This window comes from Balaenoptera borealis, assembly GCF_965194805.1.
Source record: "Balaenoptera borealis genome assembly, chromosome: 18".
NCBI classification, from domain to species: domain Eukaryota; kingdom Metazoa; phylum Chordata; class Mammalia; order Artiodactyla; family Balaenopteridae; genus Balaenoptera; species Balaenoptera borealis.
In genome coordinates, this window is record NC_138877.1 from 12405936 (window position 1) to 12421425 (window position 15490).

At 33.7% G+C, this 15490-nt stretch overlaps 1 protein-coding gene across 8 annotated transcripts in view; it reads left to right on the forward strand.

Annotated features, from left to right (window-relative positions):
• The window catches only part of NBEA (neurobeachin), a 608086-nt gene that overhangs the window by 262070 nt on the left and 330526 nt on the right, over window positions 1-15490 (forward strand). For all 8 annotated transcript variants that reach the window (XM_082365247.1, XM_082365248.1, XM_082365251.1 and 5 more), the window contains one exon: window positions 8458-8519. In XM_082365247.1, the coding sequence (XP_082221373.1) occupies window positions 8458-8519 (62 nt within the window). The remainder of the gene's footprint in view (window positions 1-8457; window positions 8520-15490) is intronic.

Sequence of the window (15490 nt, forward strand, 5' to 3'; positions counted from 1 at the left end):
ATTTCATGTAAGAGAGTACCACTAATTTCTGACTTTTAAAAAGCAAAGTCACATTTCTTTTATTTCAATAAATGCCTAAAATCCATATTCAAAACCTTAGAGCTTGGGACTTCCCTGGTGGCGCAGTGGTTAAGAATCCGCCTGCCAATGCAGGGGACACGGGTTCGAGCCCTGGTCCGGAAAGATCCCACATGCCGTGGAGCAACTAAGCCTGTGCGCCACAACTATTAAGCCTGTTCTCTAAAGCCGTGAGCCACAACTCCTGAGCCCATGTGCTGCAACTACTGAAGCCCGCGCACCTAGAGCCCTTGCTCCACAAAAAGAGAAGCCCGTGCACTGCAACGAAGAGCCCTCTTGCCGCAACTAGAGAAAAGCCCACGCGCAGCAATGAAAACCCAATGCAGCCAATAAATAAATTTATATAAAAAAATAATAACCAGCCCATATTTAAAAAAACAAAAACAAAAAAACCTTAGATCTCGATGTGTTTCATAATTCAGATATTTGGGGATTTAAGAAAAGTAATAGGTGCTTATATGTGTATTTCATAGCATCTTCATGGGAGTCTGGGGTAGCTCATTACTTAAATACATTAATATATCTACAGCAATACATAGGGATAGTCATGCTAAGTAGAATAAAGTTTGTAAATAGCATCATATTATTTAGGTGAAATTTGCTGATGATTGACGTTATGACAATCTTGTGAGAAAGCTTTTTTCAGAGTTTTTTGGATTTTGGAATTTTAAAGTATCATAGGCATACATCTAAAATAATTTCCCCTGAAGTTTTAAAAATCTGTAGGATGTATGTACGAGTATGTGTGCCCATGTATGTGTTCTCTCCCTCTCTCACATTCACACACACACACACACACACACCCCTATGGATGAGGAAATAGTTTTATTGGAAGACAGCCAAGCTCATTTGATTATGTGTTGTCTCTGGCTGCTTTTGCCCTACAATGGCAAGAGTTGAGTAGTTGTGACAAATTTATTATTGTCCCCTGGCCCCCATCCCCAAAGCCTACGTATTTTATCTGAGCCTTTACAAAAATGTATGCTGACCCCTAATGTATATGATACATCCAGAGACTTCAGTTTTATTCCTATTCTGAAGACAGTAAGACTGCCATAAATTTGTGATAACCTAGTTTTTAAGTGAACTGAAGTAAACCAATGAATGAATGAACTCTCACTGTTTCTGCAGTATTTTGAAGGTGTTTTTTTAAAATTTTCAATTAAAATTTGTAATCTAAATATAAAAATAAGCTGTAATGGTTTAATTACATTTAAAAAAGCTTTTTGTTAGTAAATGAGCTTAATGTTATTTTAGTTTCTTGAAGATAACATTACAGTTGTTTTCATTTTAGTGCAGTTTTAAATTAAACGCTCTGAAACATATAGGCAAATCTTAAAATGTCCAGTCAAAATAGCATGTAATACTACTGTCATACAGAGTGAAGTAAGTCAGAAAGAGAAAAACAAGTACCGTATGCTAACACATATATATGGAATCTAAAAAAAAAAAAAAAAAATGGTCAAAAGAACCTAGGGGCAAGACGGGAATAAAGATGCAAACCTACTAGAGAATGGACTTGAGGATACGGGGAGGGGAAGGGTAAGCTGGGACAAAGTGAGAGAGTGGCATGGACATATATACACAACCAAACTTAAAATAGATAGCTAGTGGGAAGCAGCCACATAGCACAGGGAGATCAGCTCGGTGCTTTGTGACCACCTAGAGGGGTGGGATAGGGAGGGTGGGAGGGAGGGAGATGCAAGAGGGAAGAGATATGGGGACATATGTATATGTATAACTGATTCACTTTGTTATAAAGCAGAAACTAACACACCATTGTAAAGCAATTATACTCCAATAAAGATGTTAAAAATAAAAAAAAATTTTTTTAAATAGTAATACTACCTAGACACATATTAATATTAGTTGTAGCAGTAACAGTAAAAATTCAAACCATTATTGTTATTTCAAAGGATGTTTATTTAATATTGTTTTTTTTTTGTTTGGTTTTGGTTTTTCAGTTTTAAGTTAGAAAGCCACAGTTTGCTAATTGTTACGTTTTTGACCTTAATAAGTTTAGATGACTTAAATGGTCACACTGAAAGTAATTTTTTACAGTCAAGAGAATATCACAGTGATGAAATAGAAAAATAAATTTTATGTTTCAGATAAAAAAGTAAAAGAAAGGTAAAAAACATAGGAAATTGCTATTATGTGGATAAAGATGTGTAAGCATTGCAGAAGTCACAAGAGATATACACTTTATAGTTATACACTGTATCTCAGACTGCCGCATAACACAATGTGAAAGCTATACAGAGCAGAGAATTTCAAAGAAACTGCCAGCTGCACACCACTGAAACTAAAGCAACTGAAGGGTAGTGAGCATGCAAACTTTCTTTCAAGGTCTGTAGTTCTTATTCAACATTTATTATTAAAATGAAGCTATTTCAACTATTTCAGTGCCATTAATGTGTACTAACTTCGGAATTTAAAAAAGTTAAAATCATTAGAAAGTTATTTAAAAACTAAATTGTCCTGGGCAGACTTGATATTTAAAATTCAAATTATCAGAATAGTCATGTCTATTTGATGGAAATTAAATTAGCATATTTTATCGTGAGGAGAAATAGAAAAACTAGATCTTAAAACTGCACTGGTGCTTGCTTCGGCAGCATATATACTAAAATTGGAACCATACAGAGAAGATTAGCATGGCCCCTGTGCAAGGATAATATGCAAATTCGTGAAGCGTTCCATATTTTTTTTTGTTATAAAGCAGAAACTAACACACCATTGTAAAGCAATTATACTCCAATAAAGATGTAAAAAAAAAAAAAAAAACTGTACTGGTAAGATTACTACTGGTAGTTTGCTAGTGGGACTCATAATAACTCCACAATTTTGTCCAACGCCATGTTATCTGTGCGATTTATATAATCATGTTTGTCAGGGTTATAGCATCCATACCTAAAAAACAAATAATCTTAAATATCAATATCAAAATTAATTTTTTTGCCTATATTCTTAATTTTGTCTGGGATGAAACTCACTTTCTTTCTGCAAACCTGCTCCTTCGTTTATTTTCCTTTCTCACTTAAAGGTTTTATCATTCACACTTTGCTCCTTTACCCTGTCCTTTAATCTCATATTCAGTTATCCAGAGTATTTTATTGTCTTCTCCAAAATGTCTTTCAAACTGTCTCTGCTTGCATTGCCGCCGCCTTCAGCTCAGGTTTTCATCATCTTGACTAGACAGTTCCTGTTCCACTGACAGAAAGCAATCTTCCCAAAATAGGTCGAATTCTGTCTGCCCCTGCTTAAAATCCTTCAGTGGCTTCCTGTTGCCAGTAGGAATAGGATGCCATAGATGGCTCTCCTTCCTCTCTTCCTCCATCTTCATTTCACCTCCTTCCATCCTCTGCACTCCACAATTCCATTTTACTAGCAATGTCATGCTGCTTTATACCTCTGATGTTTCGCTGTCACCTCGGATGACTTTCCTTTTTTCCTTTTTTTGCCTAGATACGGTTAGCATCGTCCAACTCAGATGTCACACTCCCTATAATTTCTCCTCAGCAGAGCTGCTCACTACCCTTTCTGTGTGTCTAACACTCTGTACTCTCTGTGTCCTTCCTAGGATTCTGTGTCATGATTATTTGTTTATATAAACTCCCACTTTCCTCACTTCTTTTTAAACTTAGCAGCTGGCGTGGTATCTGGCACATAAGACACAAGTTCAATGAATGCTTTTTGAGTGAATTGCGCTCGTGTTCTTAAAAAAATACTCTTATTTTTCCTTAAAATCTTTTTTTCTTCATCAACTTATACTTATTTGTGTAAATATATATCAACTATATATTTACTCAGTTAGTGATGGTTTTTAATTCATTTAATTAAAGTTTATTGAGAATATACTCAGCACTGCCCTAGTCATAGATGTGTATGCTCTCCTCTTTTGGAAGAGGGCCCTTGCTGAGAGAAAACTTGATGTTCCTTAGAAGATGCATCCCACCTGTACGTATGATTCCTCGCTTGTAACTGTAACTCTTCATACCCTTCACCTCCCACCATAAGGGGCATCCTGCTAGAGATGGAATTTTTCTACACTATTTTTAAGTGTCTTAATTTGATCTTCTAATTCTACAGATGCATGAAGTCAGACCCACACATTGAATCAAATGTTTCTGATGGCTGTGTATTAAAACAGCATCACAATACCTTTCAGTATTTCTTTTATTAAAGAAAGATAGTTTTATCCCAAAGGTTAAACTTTTAACTTAACGTTCATTTTACAGTTTAGTGGGATTTGGTGAGGTTTTGTTGTTGGTGGTGGTTGTTTGTTTGTTTTATTGGCAAAGGAGTGTAGTTCTGAAAGTAGAAACTGACTTTTTACCCCTAGTAAGTGTAAACCCAAAAAAACTGCCAGTGATTTGTTTGGATGGCGGTTTACTCATCTGTACCCAGTATGTGTTTGCTGCCTGGATCCGGACCACCTCAAATTTGTCTACCTAATTCAACTTCTCATATACTTGTATCTTGGCCAGTCAGACAACGTTGAACAATGTTTCAGCATAGTTCGTAGTATATTCAAAAGCTTGTACTAGACAGTTTGCTCACCACTGGAGCACCTCCTATATATTCAAGCTTCTTTCTCTCACGTGTTGACTGTCTTCACTCCATAGGTTCACTTTGTACCGGTAAGCTAGTATGGTCCACAGTATTGGATTAGTATTTCTAGTCAGAATATTTATTCTGGTGAATATATATTTCCTGGTGAAAGTGTTCTGTTAATTGGCCAACACTTCTAACTAGATTTTTGCTGGAGGGGCACATTTGTATAGCTTCTGTAGGGGATACTTCTTAATTGACAAGGTAAGAAAAGTCATCATGGAATAGGGATGCCATAACTGATCCTTAGTGTCATTTCTCCCATTGTATAACTTACTCTATATTCTTCCTCTTAACTTTCAAAAACATGTGTAATTTTCTTTCTTTCCATCTTTATCTATCTTTGAATTTTACCGTAGCACTCCAGTCCCACTTTCACACACCCCCTATATTCTAGTCAGCCAGTTGCCCAAGCTACAAAGGTCTTTTCAGGGTTTTTTCGTCCCCTGCTCCCTCTGTACTTTCTGTTTAAGCTTTTGGTCCCCATGTCTGACCAACATATGCTACCTTCTCCAAGAAAACTGTCAAAATCACCCAAGTTGGAATTAACCATTATGACCTTTCTCATCGTCACATGTTGCCATCCTGTTAGTGTCAAATTATTTAAGTAGTGCTGCAGCAAACATGAAATGGACTTTCAAGTTAAATGACTTGAATTCAGGTCCCAGTTCCACCACTTACTGTATGAAACATCTTGGGCTAGTCACTGAATCCCTTCATTTTTTATCTATCACTTGAGGTGATAATAACTAGTTCAAAGAGTTGTTAAGAGAATCCAATGTGACAGCTTATATAATAGTGATTTGTAAATGATAAAGCTCTATGTAGGTCTTCCCTGGTGGCGCAGTGGTTGAGAATCTGCCTGCCAATGCAGGGGACACAGGTCCGAGCCCTGGTCTGGGAAGATCCCACATGCTGCGGAGCAACAAAGCCCGTGTGCCACAACTACTGAGCCTGCGCTCTAGAGCCCATGAGCCACAACTACCGAGCCCTCATGCCACAACTACTGAAGCCCGCGAGCCGCAACTACTAAAGCCCACGTGCCTAGAGCCCGTGCTCCGCAACAAGAGAAGCCACCGCAATGAGAAGCCCACGCACTGCAATGAAGAGTAACCCCTGCTCACCGCAACTAGAGAAAGCCCGCGCACAACAACGAAGACCCAGCACAGCCAAAGCTCTATGTAAATGTTAGATAATCTTAGATTGGAATTAAAAGATGGAGCCCTTGGGAAAGTGTACATAATGTCTTATTAATCTCCTGAGTGCTAACACTATCCTTTACTCATATGAGGAGATATCAAATGAGTTGGTTTGATTATGAATTTCTTGCCAGATGCAAAAAGGAAAAAAACTCAACCTGTTTGAGACATACACTTTTAAATATTTGCCTTATGCATATATAGCCTGAGTATTTATAGCATCGCTAGATAAATTCGGCTTTCTTGAGCTTATGGTTAAAGTTATACCAAACGACATTTATTACTTGCACCTTAAATTTTCAAATATAGGTGCTTTTTTATGTAGAGAATGCACAAGGATAGTGTCATCAGACAATGCTTGTATTTTCAATAGCTCTATTAAATGTCTCAATATCTCTAGATATCTTCAATATCTCTTATATCTCTCATAAAAATCTATTTGTTTTAGTAATACTTTTGTTAACACTTAGAAATAGTGCCAACCAAAATGATTATATAATTTTTGAAGGGTGGTAAGTCTTCCAAAATTGCCTCTGCTTGTGTTCTCATTGTCAAATTTAGGTTTTGCTTTTTTGTTTTGTTTTGTTTTGTTATTTTGAGTAGGATCCATTATCATTCTGTTCATTCTAATTACATCACATTAGTAAAGGTGCAAGGGTCGATTGAGCTGAAATCACAATGGCCTTTTTCAAAGTACCTAGAGTGCTGTTTGCAAATTGCAGTTTTGCTATCCTATCATTTTGTTCTCATTTCCTTTGAACAAAGCATTGATGGAGCATTTATGTTTTTCTTATGATGGAATGATAGTATGTGTTTGGAAAAATATGAATATTATTGTTACACAGCAGTTTTTTAGAAGTTCATTTAAAATTAGTCTGAGAGAAATGAATGTAATTGCATGTTTTTCCTAATTTGTACAAGTTGTTATGTATTTCAAAACTCTAGCACACACAATATGTGGTGAAAAATTCTTTATATAATCATTCATCATATAGCCTTGTAGTCTAATCATTCTTTATACAGCCTTACAGTCTAAAATCTAAATTGATATGGAGTACAAATTTTATTTATGATCCTTTTGCTATACATAGTCCTTTGGCCTTTTACTTAGTTTTTCTTTGTCAGAATTTCAAGTAGTTGAGTAGCCAACAGGTGATAAATGTCCCATTAATCTTTCTGACTCTCTAGCTCCTGAGCATGAGAATTGCTGATCAATTACAACAATTGTCTCTTAAATGAGCTTTTCACATCTGCCTCTTATTTCATTAGTTAACTGTCTGCCCAAAGATCTGATAAAATGGAATCCTAGTGCCTTTTTACAACTTGTTCTGTAGGTCTGTGCCTTAAGGATAGAGTTGTTAGCAGAATGGGCACAAAAGGGTATTTATCCACTACCTACAATAAATATACATGCTAGTGTCTGGAAGACATTTGAGACTCTTTATTGAAATCACCTTAAGAAGAAAAAAATAACTGGTTTCGCTTTAAGTTTGCCATTTAGCATACAACTAATGTTAAGATCATGACATTTCTTACTATACAGTGCTTTTACTCATTATATTTGTCTTCATATAAAAAGAAAAAAAATTAGTCTATTAATTTAATTTAAAAAACAGTTAGTTAAAAACTTTAAAAAATATATTTTAAATTAGCAGACATCATGATGAATATACTCTCCTCCTACCAGAGATTGTTATTAATCCTTGGTTACATCTTTCTCTATATGTTGGCACTTTAAAAATACTAACAGTCATGATATGCCTTCTTATTATGTTATACAGCAGTCATCTTTTTAACTGAAAAAAGTCTTGATGAATAATCAACATTTAAACTGTTTTTAAGAAGGATATTTTCTTACCTGTAGAATTGTAATAATGATAGTATGTCACAGAATATAAATGAGAATTAAATGAGTTCTTGTACATTAACACAATACCCAGCACATAATAAGTGATCAATGAGTAGTAGTCATTATTACATATGTGTTAATACATTTAATTCTTTTTTCTTCTGATGTCTATTCAGAGACTTTGGAAGCAGAACAATGGAATATTTTACAAGTATTGCATAATATGTTAATTGTATGTGAAATTCATTTTCAATATTTAAAAATTCATTTAACAATTGACAACCTGTGGGTAATTATCTGTTTGTAAATTATTTTAATTTTGTCTTTTGGAAGAAAATTTAGGCAGGTCTTCAATGATTACTGTTCTGCGCTCCAGGAGACAATCACATAGCAAATGTCATTGGAATAAAAAGAGTTTTAACTAGCTTATCAGTTTTGATAGCTACCCCACCTTGTTTAAATATAAGAAATGCCTTGACCAAATAAATAACCCAAGCCTGAGGTCAATTTCTTTAGTATTTTTCACATCTTCTTGAATATCTGAATATTTTGAAATTAATGCTATAAAAATATGTTAGTGAATGTTTCCACTCATTTCATTTTAGGAATTTTATTTTAAAGAAAGGTTTTATAAGTTAAACCTATATAATGAATTAACTTAGAATGATGATTTCTACCATTGTAATTTCATTTTGTTTTAATCTTTCTTTCTTGTAGGCCTTGTTTGTATGAAGTCCAGCACATCTGTGGTTGAGCTTGTTATGCTGCTTTGTTCTCAGGTACGAAATCTCAATCACTTGATTACATTAAACTACATGAGGATTGTTTTATGTCACTAACAAAAGAATGTATGTGAATATATATGTTTATATATTTTAAAAATTTCTATTACTTCATAGATGAAAGAAATAAATTACATTGAGATGTATATTTATGTAGATGATCTTACCATGCAAATATTGATTTAGTCTCCCTCTCCCTTCCCTCCCTTTAGCTGTCTTATTATTTCCCACCTACCTAGCTTTCTATTGTTCCCTATTTTTTAATCTCTGCAAATATATGTATATATAATTTGTTATAGATTTTTTGATATCCATCTTTACACTCCATTCTTTAAAAATGATACAGTATTATTTATAATTTTGATGTTCATTGTTAATCACATGGTTTCTTTTTCACTAGTATAGATAATGAAAACTAGAGTTTTTTTTGTTGCAATAGCCGAAGTATAAAATATAGCTTATTAATGAGGGGTTTTTGATACGATACCTTGCTGCTTTCCCTTTTTTAATGTAATTTGTATATTTAAATGTAAATTCTAAAAATCTACTTATACTATTTATCTTTAATAATCAGAATTTAAAATAGAATTATAATTGTTGGGTATTTTTTTAAGCAATTATGAGAAAATTATACGTAACATTTTTCTGATAACTAAAATAGGGACCTGATGGTCTTTCTTCTTGCCAGCTCTCCCAAGTCTCCTAGTGATCCCGATTTTCACATAAGTATTAAATATTTTGTAATATGAGAATAAAAAGACCTTATGTGTGTTTGTAATAAGTAGTTATTACATTATCTCTAATTTCCTCAGTAGCAGGGAAAATACATCTATACTGTTTCTAGTTAATGACCTGAGGTCTGGCTAAAACCACAACTAACTTCCAAATAAACAACAATATGGCTTCAATTGATCCTTTAAAACATCAGCAAAAATAAAACAACCAAAAACTTACCTAGTAATTTTCAGTCTCCAGGTTTACTTTCTTCAAGAATATATTCATGGGGACATCATTAGGTCCATTTTCCCCTTTTCATCCAGAAAGAATATTAATAAGGAAGAAGTTAAAGAAAACAGCACCCCTGGCAAGAGTTCATCTGCAGGGCATTTGAAAATTGTTACCTAATGCCAGAGTCCTGAGTTCGAGAGACATTCTGTGAGATCTGTCTGGACCTTGTAGGTTCTTGATGATGCACATTTAAAAAAACATGGTTTTATGGGAAAAATATAGTGTAAAATTTCTTCTTCCTTAGCTCTTGGTTTCACTGCAGTTCAGAGAAATAAAGAAGAATGTAGCATTAGGGTCTGGTGTCTTTGATGGCCTCATCATCTAATCATAGGTTTAACATTACTCATTTGCTGGCTCCAGGAATTCCTGCCATTAAGGGCCCTAGAGATGAAACTTTGCCTCAGATATTGATTGAAAGGAAGAGTGAGAAATTTAAGCTCTCTATGCAGTGCACTTTCAGTGTTTCAGCAAAGCAATATCATAAACATGTCTCTGAATTTGATCTTTAAGTTGAATGTTTAGAGTAATTCAGTGTGCTTTAAATATTTAAGTGGTTAATTGATTAAATATACCTCATTTAAGTGACTTAAAAATGTATTTGTTTACTGAGAAAAGCTCCAGTTGTTTTATTTTCTATTAAACTGAAACTTTGCTTTCCACAAAAATGTTTTTAAAGAATAAAGAAACAAATGGGTAATCTTCCTTTGATGCAATTCAGGTGGGAGGAGTTTACTATTCTAGGTTTACAATTAGCTTATAAAAGCATCTTTTGAAGATCATTGTTCAACAGATGTATAAAACCTTGGTTTCTGAGGACACACACAAAATGGACATGTTGTCAAAGTTTCTTAAAATAATCTGCTGTTTTCTCTACTACCCAACTTCATGATGATTTATACTGTAACCCATTAGCCAGGCCACACAGCAGCAGCAGGCTTCTGACAAAGAGTAATAATACAGTTGCTGACGCCGCGGAGGTTGCTTGGTGCTGCAGCACTGCCAGTGCCAAGTTCTCTTCTACAGGCCTAACACATCCTTTTGACAGTGGAGCTGGATCCCTGTAGAATTAGCATAGTTCTGTCAGCTATCTTTGTGCCAAGGCACAGGCAATCCTGAGGAATCTTTAAAGCAGCAGAGTTTTGAGTTTTCTTCAGTTTTACAGTCAGCCCTTTGCAGGTATTGATAGCTCAATGTTATTATGATGAGCAGTTATTAGGACTCATAAAAGAGCTGAAAATCTGAATGAGTTACTGTCTTGATGAACTGCATGTATATGTTTTTCCCACAGTGGGAAATACAGCTAAGGTATTATCCACACTGTGATTTAATTATTGGTTAAAATAAGTTTTCAATGCAAATGAAATTTTCTGGTTTATTTATTTGCTTAGAATATGCTTTTTTCCCCCTAAATTTGGATAGAACATGAAAGGATAACATTTTATTTGGATAAAGCAGGTAGCTAAGGGCTGAAAATGAAAGGAAAATGCAACATTTCTCGCAGCATTTGTTTTTCTTTCATTAGATGCTTTTATTTTTATGCTTTTGATTTCGGAAATTTCATGTTAACTACTACATATTATTAAGGATATCAGCTTCTCTTTCCTTTTTATCTGAGCTCCTGAATAAACTTACTATTGCCAGTGGTTTGCGTGCAAAATATGGTCTAAATTTACATGAGATCATATTACAAGTGTCTGAAGGTACTTGTCAAGGATAATTCAGTTCATATGGGCAGTCTTTTAAACTCTAAGGGACATGCCATCCAGTCTACCCCCCAGTGGAATTTTAGGTCTCCGTGGAAAACACATTTTAAGTTTTAAGATGCTATTAGCATTATCATTATATTGCATTAATTGTTCCACAGATACATGAAACATTTTTTACCATATATGGATATTTTTCTTTTTCCTGTAGATCTTATGACATAAAGAATTAACTATTCTTCTTTCCTTTCAATTTGTATTTAAAGTGCACTTAGTAGTATCTTTTAAAAAAAAATTGGGAGTAAAATGAACTGGAGTAAAATAGTTAATAAGTAGTGCTTTGAAAAATCAGTGCTTAATCAGTGAATAGTCTCCTCTGGAGTTCTTCAGTATCTCACAGGTCTGCTATTGTCCTCTGTCAACTTTTTTTTTTTTTTTTTAAGTTTTACAATCAGATGTGGTTGAGGTGCTTTTCATTAGTCTATATGTGCACCTAATTTTTCCATTACATTATTCTGAGTGTATTGTGTTCTTTGATGAAGAGCAGATTTAGTTTTCAAGTAAACTTTTTAAGGTACTATAATAGATTCTAATTATTTCCAGATTTTTTTTAGGAAGTCTCCATCAGAGGTACTCCAGGAAAAATTGAGTGATGTTATCCCGTAGGATTTCTTTACGTTTTCATAAGTAAAGCTTAGCAGATGTCACTTGCATTTTTCTGTGCCTTATCTGTCAATAAAAAATGTTTTATAAATTGAGAAACTTTCATGTAAAAAAAATAATGTCTCTCAGTATTTAAGTACTTTCTGACTTGAAGCACTGATTAAGCAAATGTATGCTTAATGTATCATTTTTATTTTCAATAAAAACCCAAAAATGTATAAGTAACATAAAGTAGAAGTCAGCCTTGCAAGTCTCTTTAGGATCTGTGTATGAAGTTACTAACATGAATTATTTTGTGATTTTGTTTGCCTTTATTCTTTTTTAAATACTTCATATACTTAAATAAAAAGGGTTCTGGTGACTTCACTGATGTGATCAAGGCCATATAACCCAGGACCTCTAAACACAGCACTTACAAAAGTACCACAACTGAAGAACAATCTTCCTTTTTTAAAAAGATTTAGCCTTTGAACTTCTAAATTTTTCATTTTTTCTCCAATTTGATACGGTTTAGTCAGATGGTGCAAAGATAAAGACATACTTTTCTTTTAATTATATTAATCCTAAGATTGAGGTACAAAGACATAGATAAGATGAATATAGAGGCCTACTAAAGAATATTTATTCATAAGTACTCAATATTTAAGGAATTTTTGGTGCTTAAAATAGGAAGATTATAAATTTAAGAAAGCTACAGACGAACTACATTTTTTCAAGCATCTTTGGAAATATGAAATCCTAATTATCATGGTGAAATTATGTCACATTTAATTATTTAGTGACTACCTTTTTATTTTAGCATTGTAATCTTTACTAAAAATTTATTGATACATTCTTCTATTTCTTAGAGTCTAGTGTTATCCATGAAACTTGCCTGTTTATGTAGCTGAATTTGAAATCAAGGAAGAATAACAAGTTGTGGCATGATATTTTAAATTGAATATAATCAAGTGCTAACTATATGTGGTTCAGAAAATTGATCCTGTGAACTAAAAATAAGATTTTCATGGAAGGCTTTAATAAGATGGACTAAAGATGGACCCCTTGAAGTTAATAGACCTTCTACACGGCCTAAGCAGAGAAGGAGATTCAGTCTAAGCAAAGATCTGGCGAGAAATGAACCTGTTAACGTGCTCAGACCAGTGACCAGCCTCATTTGGAGTGCATCAGAAATTAAGTAGCTAGACAGTATATGTATCCGGGTTTATTTGTGATATAGGGAATTACCCATTTCCGGGCAGTATACCTCAAGAGTATTTTCTCATATAAAATATTATAGTATGTTGATAGCCTAGAATTGAGATTGATAAGAAATTTCTAACTTGCAAATAGTGTTCAGTAGTTCATGATACCCATACAAGATACAACACTTTCATCCTTGTATAATGATTAGTTCATATCCAACCTGAATTATAAACAGAGAAGGAAAATGATGGATGAACAAAAGTTCTGAGTTCATCTGTGTGAAAATATAAGAGAAGCGACAGTCCTTTTCTCATGTTTGGATTCTCATGATTCTACCAAAATTGGGACAAAAAGAAATTGGTAAGATAATTACCAATTTCTGCAGGATAAACTTTAAGAGTGTTATAGTTTCTGTGGCACAGGAGAAGGAATGTAGTATATGCTGATGTAAACAGATTTCCCTGGATACTGACAGACCACCTCCCTGGACTAAAAGCCCCTTCCACACTTGGCTGCAGTGTCCAGCCCTTTCCTGTCTTCCCAGTTATTTTGATTTTTTGTTTTCCCCCATTTTTATTTTTCTATATTCACATTATATAAATTCTTCAGGCACATTACAACAACTTCGAAAAATAGTGAAAACAACAGTATATATTTCGTTGTCCTACCACTTGTATATTCCCTAGCTTTTTGGTGGATTTTTTCTCTTTAATCCTACATATTTCAACATACTTTATTTTATAGTAAGTTATATATACTATCTTATAATAGATAATTTTCTTTGTCCTCTTTTTCTTCCCTTGCACATTTCCTCATGATCATTTTTTTCTGTGGTTTTGTTGTTGTTGTTTAAATAATTATAGACTCACAGGAAGTTGCAGAAATAGTACACAGAGTCCCATGTACCCTTTCCCCAGCCTTCTCCAATAGCACCATCTTATATAAATGTAATACAGTATCAAGAGTAAGAAATTGATATTGGTACAATACTTTTAACTAGAGTACAGACATTATTCAGCTTTCCCTATTCTTTGTGTGCATTCATTTGTGTGTATATAGATCAATGCTATTTCAATCCTTATATTGATGTAACCATTACCACTATCAAAATACAAAATACAGAATTATTACTATTACTTCATATCTTCCCAATTATTTCAAACTCTTTTCTTTCATGAAGCTTTTCTGGTTTATTATTATATGATTTTAATCACTCCATCCTTCCCTTCAGCATTTGAAGTGCATGTATCTAGATAGTAAATATAGGTACCTGTTTACATGTTTTAATTGGATGCTCTCATAGGTGATAAAGTATGATTTTCTTTATCCATTACATTGGAATTTCTTTCAGAGTAAGCATCATGCCAAGTATTTCCTCCTTATCTGGAGCATTTCATTCAGCCAATGGAGAAAATAAGTATTGTATAGTCTCATCAGTATATTTATTTAACATTAATTGAGATATTTTTGAATTGTAGAATTTTTTAAAACTATCCAAAAAGAAAGACTACTTAAGGATGACAAAGCTTTAGAGTCATTCAAGGTCACATTATGAATGTTATTCATTTCACTTATGCTACAGATTTACACCATAACAAAATTCATTTTATTTTTCTGTTCCCAGTGATGTCTTCCATTTTGCCTCACTGTGTCATCCACATCTTGCAGTGTCCGGCACTTAGTATAGATATTTATTAATTACTTACTGAGTTAATTCATGAGTAAAAGAAAAACACAGTCCCCAAGATTATTTGATTTATTTATTTTTGTTGTGGCAAACCATATATAACATAAAATGTGCCATTTTAGCCACTTTTAAGTGTACAATTCAGTGGCATTAATTACACTCACAATGTTGTATAACTATCACCATTATTTATTTCCCAGAATTTTCAACATTCCAAACCAAAACTCTGCACCCCCTAGGCAGTAATTCCCCCGATCTCCATTCCCAGACTCTGGTACCTCTAATCCACTTTTTTGTCTCTATGTTTTACCTGTTCTCTATATAGCATATAAAGGGAGTCAAACAATATTTGTCCTTTTCTGTCTGGTTTGTTTCACTTAACATAATGTTTTCAAGGCTCTTCCATGTTGTAACATGTATCGGAACGGAATTCTTTTTTATGGTTCACCAGTATTTCATTTTTTGTACAGTAGCACATTTGGTTTATTCATTAATCTTTTGATGGACCCTGGGTTGTTTCCACCTTCTGAATAATTGTGAATAATGCTGCTATTAACATTCGACAACAAGTATCTACTTGAGTCTCTATTTTCAATTCTTTTAGGCTTATACCATCAGATATAATGTATATAATTGAGTAGAATTGCTGAGTCATTTGGTAATTCTGTGTTTAAATTTTTGAGGAACTGCCAGTTTTCCATAATGTCTGTATCATTTTACAT